The following is an 8366-nucleotide window of genomic DNA, read 5'->3' on the forward strand; positions in this document are numbered from 1 at the left end:
TTAGGTTAAATACATATACACTTACATTAATAAATATATATATATATATAAATGTTTGTATATATAATATAATAAAATACCATATAGTTGAAATACCATGTATCTGACCAACATGGTTTCCGTGTTATTCAACAACCATGGTCCTAAATCTAGTTTTATTATAGATAAAATATACAGTTTAAAAATCTAGTAAGTGACGCAAATTAATAAATGTTTGATTAAAGTAAGCCATGTTCACTGTTATCAGATCTGAGAGAAAATTTAACCAACTTTCTACAGGTTGAGCATCTGAAGTTCACTGTAATCCAACTGCCAGAATTTTTCTTCACTAATCTTTGTTCTATCTTACGTCTTGTACAGAAAGCTTTGATTAAAATAAGATATTTAATTATTATTTTATATTATAATTCATTATAAACCTTATTCAATACGCAGTAACAATATATTCCCTGTTAATATTCTTTATTTCTTCGCACACTACAGTGACTTGTAATTTATATAGTCTACTGTATCTATTACACTTATTTATTTTTTGTATTGTATGTAAAACACTTAATTTCTTCTAAATAAGATGAACAACATTGCAACTCAAAGGATAAAAAGAGAATTTAAAGAAGTTATCAAAAGCGAGGAGGTAATTGGATGTAAAATAATTTGAGTTGTTATTAAAAGATAAAGAGTCTAGTGTTGTTTTTAGTAATCACTTTTAAATATGTAATATTATTTAATACACAGAGTGAATATTTATGCTTGTAACTTAATAAGTACCAATCATAAAGTATTGCTGACCCATCAAAATTTTTTGTAAGATATTGTATTCAATTTTTTTTTATAAATACAACTTGATTACTAAATCATTAGCCTCTGTTTATAAAAGTTATTAAATTATTACAATATTTACATTATTTTTTGTTAATTTGATTATGAAAATGTATTACTTTGTTGTTTAGCTTGCGAAATGTTCTATAAAAGTGGATTTGGTTGGAGATAGTTATACAGAATTAAAAGGTGAAATAGCAGGGCCTCCTGATACGCCGTATGAAGGAGGTATATTTTTTTTAGAAATCAAAGTTCCAGAAACATATCCTTTTAATCCTCCAAAAGTGAGCAATTGTGTTTATTGTTTTATACAAAGAAAGTTATAATATCATTAATTTATAGGTACGCTTCATGACTAAAATATGGCATCCAAATATTTCATCTGTCACTGGAGCTATTTGTTTAGATATTTTGAAAGATCAATGGTAAGAATTATTTATCTATTTATTAAAATATACACTATTTAAAAAAAACTTTGTTAGCTTTAAAAGGTCTGATTCCCTCTTCCAAGGAAAAGAGATAAGTTCATTCATACAATAACAAACCAAACATAATATTATTCTGATTTAAGATCATTTCTTATAGTAAAAGCATAATCTATACAAATTTTAATACCTTATTAAAAATCCTTAATAATATATTCTTTATAATAGAAAAATAGTGAAGATATTTCTAAACAAAAAAAATAAAGTTATTTGGTGTGATTAATGTGTTTAAATAGTTAATTACATATAAATATTTTTTTTTACTTTATTAGTAACTTCTAAAATTTGTATACTCCTATATATATATATATTCTAATAGAGCTATATTTCCATTATTTTAGTTAGTTATTTGTTGCATTAAAAAAATTGAAGAAACTATCTGTTTTGAAAATATTTTTTTAAAGTTTAAATTAAATGTTTTTTATAAAAGAATTTTTTTATTTTGAATATAGTCAGTATTTTATTTTTTTAATCTGATTTATATACATATTGCTTGCTACAAATATCAGATGTTATTTTATTTCAGAGCTTTGAACTGAATTATTTAATTTGGGCACTGATCATAAAAAATATCTTGTAGGACTCACAATACTGATTAAATTTTTTTTTTTTAATATCAGGTTATTTATTATAGCATGCTTGCTATGAAAACTCAGTAACGGTTATTATCATTTAAAATTTTTATTACTGCCATTTCAAATATAATCATATGATAGTTCTTTTTATAAACACAATTTTGAAGTTTAAAATACTGTATATATTACATTAAACAGATTAAATACAAATTAAAATATATATATATATATATATATATATATATGTATGTATAAAAGTAATTAATATTGCGATTTTTTACCATGTTAATGATTTATTTATAAGCTTCAGTATATAAATGAAAAGCTTTATTTTAATCTGCGTTGTTTTTTTTTTGTGCTAGTATACTAATAACATTACACCTATTGAATCAATTTTGCTCAACAATTTGTCAAATGATCATAAAAAGTATCTCATTGAAGATATCAGTGCCTTAATCTTAAAAAAATTCCCTTCAATTTCTATAATAAAAGGAAATGTTCATAAAAATAACAATTGTTTTAAAAACAGTCAATGTTTATGTTTTTAGTTTTCATTTTATATTTCAACAATTTTTAGAAAACTGAATGAATTATTGCAAAAATTATATTATATTTTCCTGATGATGATATTAAACTTGCCTTAATATTTTTGAAAATAAAATCATTAACTAAGATACTGTGGAGGTTTCAAAATTGTTTTGATAAAATATTTTTCATTTCAATTTTGGTAATGTTTTAAAATACTATTTCTTTAAAACTATTAAATTATAGCTTATACTATTTACTTAAAGATAAAAAAAAATACTATCTGAAATACCAATTTTTAGGAGTTATATTGAGCATTACAGCCAAAATATCATGCAATTTTGTGTAAAATTTGTCAATTTTGTAAATTTTTGTTTTTTAATGAAGTACTTGTATCATTCTAAAATATTTCAAATTGAAGCTTGTTATGTAATATATGATATAAAAAATTAAAACTTTCCAGTTATTTGTTCTCCATAAGTAATCCTGTTATGTCATAAATCATTTTTGGTAAATATAACTTTTTTACTTTTTCAAACATGCATCAAACAATTTTAAGTCTGTGGTTTTAATTACTGTCAGATATTAATCAATACTAATTTAAAAAATACTTTAATTCCTCTTCGCTGAATAACGACTGCACTTATTTTTATTTTAGTGCTTCTAAAATTAATAACTTTGATAATAATTAAAATAGATATTTTAAATTTATCAGAGCTTTTTGTTTAAGGGCTGCAGCAATGACCTTGCGTACTGTGTTACTTTCTTTACAAGCCCTTATGGCTGCTGCTGAACCAGATGATCCACAAGATGCTGTAGTTGCCAAACAATATAAAGAATATCCAGAAATATTTGCAAAAACTGCAAGTCATTGGACTAATGTTTATGCTGGAGGTAATTACACATAAATCATTTTTTTAAAGTATAATTTTAATTGATTTCAATGAATGGATTGAGTATGAGTATTTAAAAAATCATTTCAAAATATCAATTTTAGTTGTAAAGCTATTTACAGAATGTGTGTTTTTAAACAGTTAAATATAAATTTTTTTATAACACCATCTACTTTTGATTAGTTTTTATATTATTGTATAGTTTACTATTAAAAGTTAGTTTTATAAATATGTTTTAAAGAATATTTCTGTTACTTAGACTCTTAAAAATCTTTTGTTTATTGCAGATAGCCTTCTAACTTTGCTATTTTTTATTTTGAACATATATGTTTTTTTGCATAGATATATAACAAATAATTCTGAATATAAATCACTAATTTATGTAGGGGTACCGGAACTATTTTTTATATAGGAAGAGGCAAAAATTTAATGACAAAAAATAGGTACCACTGAAAGTTACAAAGATAAAAAACCTTTAAAACTTTTTGGTAATTTTTAATTATTCTTTTTCTTATTCCTTACCTTAATTTCAACTACTTGTAGTTGGCCTCCCTTATTCTAAACATCATCTTGACACGATCTCCCACATCAACCTTTTTTATTTTTCATTTTTTTGGAGATTTCTTCCATTTATGAGGAATGAGGGAAATTTTCTCAATTTAGTGCTTAATGTTTTCAACTAGATACAATTTGTGATCTTTTAATTAACATATTGTTGAGAAAAATTTATAAAAAAAAAAATAAACACATTATAGTAACATTATTACTTTCTCAGCTTCATATCAAAGTAAAAAAAAATTCATCAAGAGTGTAACAAGAATACTAACAATGTTACTTTTTATCTTGAAAAACATTAATCCTAACTTAAAATCAAAATGATTATGAAACCTTAAAATGATTATATTTAACAGTATACCTTAACAATGATTTAAGTAAATTACTAACATGATTATTATATATAATTCAATTTTAACAGTTAATATTTGTTTAAATTAAAATATTGTAATTTTGTTTCCTTTATAATTTAGGACCTAATAAGAATGCTGATTATGATTCAAAAATTCAACGTTTAATTGATATGGGAATTGAATGTGATCAAGCCCGTGGTGCATTGTCTACATACAATTGGGATTTAGAACGTGCCACAGAACAGTTATTTAGCTAATATTGGTTGTTACTAGGTTTTTTTTTAAATCTCATAATTGATATTGTATTATGAAATGGTTTAAGTATATGATGTACTATATAATCTAAATACTGTGTTATTTTTTATTTTTGTCTTTTAATTCTTAATATTATTAATTAAATAAATATTTTTTTTAAAAAGTAATAGAATTAAGTTTTGTTTTATTTAATGTTAATATTGAAATAGTTTCTTATGTATAAGCACAACTAGGAGGGACTTAATTACTAAAATTTAGAAAATTATGTCTAGTGTTTTATAAGAATATTAAGGGTGAGAGAAAAATACATTTAGCCTTCTGAAAAATGTATTAAACTTGTGTCTATGTTATTGTCAATTTTTACAATCTCAACTGATATTGTTATGATTTTTAGAAGTAAAAATGATGTGAAATAAATTTATTATAATAAAATAACTTTTCAAGATATTTCATGCATATTTACGATTGACTTACAATGTTTGGAAAATGTTTGAAATTATATCATATCAAACTTATGAAATGTGCAATAAGTCAAGAAAAATAAATATAACATTGTATTCCCTAATGTAAGCAGCTGCCATAAACAAAACATTTTATGATTATTAAAAACTTGTATTTATTTAGTTACAACTGCTAAAAACTTCCTCACATTGTATAGATGTGGATTATCCTCAAAATTAACTTGACCGTTTGACGTTTTATAAATTTTTTTTACTTAAAAGTAAAAATGTGTTATTTTCTATTTATTTATTTTTTATTTGTATTAAATTATAACCATTATTTTGATTGTATCAAAAAAATAGACCCAAATATTGATTGAACAAGTGTATTGAGTCTACACTTTAAGTATTTGTAGGACTGTGAAAGTAGGACATACACCCAGAACTTTTTTCGTGGTTTTGAAGCACCGTACAAAAAAATTAGGAGTAATAAAAAAGGGCATTTAATAGTAGTCTAATTAAATTTGGAGTCTGTGTTTATAATGTGACCTATATTTTATAAAAATGTATAATTTTCTAAATTTTTGGTTGACCCCAAAATACCACTTCTAACATACCTAGGTGTCCAATTCTTCTGTGTGCCTTCGCTTAAATGAGCTATAAATAAAATTTAGAATTAACGAACTCCCTAACTTAATTTTTTTTTGTTTTTTATAAGCCAGAACCGGCGGTAAGGGATGGTCGAAGTGCGACAACAAGCTTCTAGGGATCCCACAAATTCAGTTGATAATTTAAGAAAAAAATATATATAAAGGCTCTAATTCTATCATTGATCCTGTTACAACTGAATTAAAATTGGGCCTTTTACGTTTTAACATAGGGGCTAAATTTATAAACTTATGTCGCTGCCTAAGCGGCAATAAATTCAGAATATAAGAAGATATTAAGGGCCGTCTTTCGGTTACAATAAGATTCAAAATTAAGAAAATATCACATCGTTCTCTTCGTTTTAATCGCCATAATTCCAATTACTTAGGGTCGGCCACCCTTATCCTAAACTTTCACTTGACACGATCTCCCACATCATCCGCCCTCATATTGCATTCAATAACAACCCTCCATCTCCTTTTTGGTCTTCTACCTTCAACATTCATTTTCATAACTGTTCTCACAGCTTCTGATTCATCTCTCCTCGTTCGTTTCTTATCCTATCTTCTTTAGTTATATCACTCATCCATCTAAGCATTCTCATCTTTGTTCTACTGTCATGTATGTTACATCTACATAGTAATTTCACTCATTACAATAGAAAATAAGTTAGGGCTTAAAGAAGAATCTTCTTACTTTTACATTAAAACTTTCTATTACTTGTCCTTCACTTTTTATCCGGATACAAGTGCCATCATACATATCTTCTATTATATTAATGTACCTTTTCGGAACTCCTGTTCTCATTAATGCCCACTTTAAAACCTCTCTTGGTACACTATAATACACTTTTTCCAAATCTATGAATACCATAGACAGCTTTTTCTTCTTTTCCCTATTCTTTTCTATTAGTTATCCCACACAAAATAATGGCTTCATTGTTGACTTTCCAGAAATAAGTAAAGCAAAGTTCTTAGTTACTGATGTTTCTCCTCTTATTTTTTTGTCTATTACTTCTTCTAAATCTTCACGCTATGACTCATAAACTTTATGGTTTTATAATTTCCATACTCTCTTTTCCCTTTAAATATGGGGACCACAATACTACCCTCCATTTTTTTTGCACTCTAATAGGATTTTATTAAAAAGATCTTTCAACCACCTTATTCCAACACCGCTTAATATTTTCCATATTTCTAATGGCATTTCATCTGGTTCTACTGCTTTATTTATTTTTTATTGATGCTACACCACCATATCCTCGATTTTCTACACCGTCCTCTTTTTTACTGCCTTTAAAAACTCTTTTTCATTTTCCCCTTTCAATTTTAATCACTAGATCCTCCATTTTTCTCCTGTGTTCTTATTGTTTTTGTATATTCTCTTCCCACTACACCAAGGCTCCATTACGATGAGTCTATGTTGTGAAGTTACACTATCGCCTAGTATAACTTTACAATATTTTACTCATTTTACGCTCTTTCTTTTCTACATAAAATATTCAATCTATGATCTCTTACTACTACTCTTATAAGTTATATAATGTTCTTCCCTTTTTCTTAAATAAATATTAACCACAGCAAGATCATATGATAATGCGAAGTCCAGGATTGTTTCTTTAGCCTCATTCTTCCTACTAAAACCATACCCTCCATGTACTCTTTCATATCCTTTCCTCTCATTACATACAAAAAATGTTAACTTTTCTTCTCTTTAATACTCCTACTAATTCTCTACTTCCAGCAGTTTATGTTCCAACATTCCACGTACTTAAATTTATTTTATATCTATCTTTCTCCCTAATAAACGAGTCTAGTCTAGCATTGAGTGTTGATGTTCCTACACCTTTGATACTACAAGCGTTGGGTATGTCTTTACACATAACTGGTGAAACAGCTACCGCACAAGTTATCTAGCTGGTATCAAATACTTTATTCTTTATACCTTTTCCGTTTTTAACTACTTTATTTCTTCTCACCTGTTGTCCCCGTGTACATCCGAGATGGGACAATCCACCTAAGTTTTGTTCAAGACTTCTTATACTTTTTTACAAAACTACTCCAGTTGGGTTAAACTTTAACCCAACCTGACGAAACTTCATTAGTCGCCTCTTATGACCGGCAGAGGGGCCGTGGAAGTATTCTTATACCCTATCCGCAGGGTTTGGTTGGGTTAGGCAAACATCACAACGTCCCTAAATGAAAATTATTTTTATTATTATTTGGACTAAAGTGATTATTTGGTAATGTATACAATAATGAGAAAAGGGAGAGAAATAAATACTTGCACACCAATTTAAAATTAAAAAAAGATTCTCAATTTTTTGTTTATTAATTATAGAAGGATTTTTCAAAAATATATTTATAGCAATTATTATGAAACTACCGACTAAAAATTAGTTATAACATCTTAAAACATAGAAAAATGTAATTAAATGGGAATTGTCTGCTCTTTACTAAATTTTATAAACATTTTTTGTTATCACATAACATATAGTCATTTTAAACAATTGAATTTTAATTTAATGTTTATGGACCAATTAAATATTTATAGTGTTTATTGTTTACTTTTATTTTTGAAAATATTATGACATAAAGTGACATAAATGTAAAGTTTTACTATAGTTGAAGTTATAAGGCTCACGTGTAATAAAAGTGTTAAAATAGTTTCATTGTTTAAACCAATTTCTAATTCAATAATAATATTGCGTCCTAAATACAATAAATTATAAATATTTAAAAAACCGTATTGTAAAGATTAGCGCTCTCTGCTGTATTTTGTATATAAGATACATAATGTAGATAAAATACAATAATAT

At 25.8% G+C, this 8366-nt stretch overlaps 1 protein-coding gene and 1 long non-coding RNA gene across 2 annotated transcripts; one reads left to right on the forward strand and one right to left on the reverse strand.

The window, feature by feature from the left end:
- The first annotated feature begins 226 nt into the window (after window positions 1-226).
- On the forward strand, window positions 227-4907 carry LOC126904309 (ubiquitin-conjugating enzyme E2-22 kDa). The gene is made up of 5 exons (XM_050683277.1): window positions 227-634; window positions 951-1103; window positions 1162-1244; window positions 3135-3298; window positions 4326-4907. Exons 1-5 carry the CDS (start codon window positions 572-574, stop codon window positions 4460-4462), a joined length of 600 nt encoding a protein of 199 aa, XP_050539234.1. The 5' UTR covers window positions 227-571; the 3' UTR covers window positions 4463-4907.
- Window positions 3855-8352, reverse strand: LOC126904316 (uncharacterized). Its single transcript, XR_007703722.1, has 3 exons — window positions 8116-8352; window positions 7527-7742; window positions 3855-3976 (listed from the first exon to the last, which is right to left on the reverse strand). It is a non-coding gene; the product is annotated as an uncharacterized LOC126904316 (long non-coding RNA).
- Window positions 8353-8366: the final 14 nt, after the last annotated feature.

This window comes from Daktulosphaira vitifoliae, unplaced genomic scaffold (assembly GCF_025091365.1).
Source record: "Daktulosphaira vitifoliae isolate Bord-2020 unplaced genomic scaffold, ASM2509136v1 Scaffold_4, whole genome shotgun sequence".
Lineage (NCBI taxonomy): Eukaryota > Metazoa > Arthropoda > Insecta > Hemiptera > Phylloxeridae > Daktulosphaira > Daktulosphaira vitifoliae.

Bases quoted from the DNA above. Each gene is read 5' to 3' on its own strand.
- LOC126904309 (XM_050683277.1), top strand. From the start codon at position 572: ATGAACAACATTGCAACTCAAAGGATAAAAAGAGAATTTAAAGAAGTT. The intron at 1,245-3,134 runs GTAAGAATTATT...TTTTTGTTTAAG, and splicing joins GATATTTTGAAAGATCAATG to GGCTGCAGCAATGACCTTGC. The intron at 3,299-4,325 runs GTAATTACACAT...TTTATAATTTAG, and splicing joins GACTAATGTTTATGCTGGAG to GACCTAATAAGAATGCTGAT.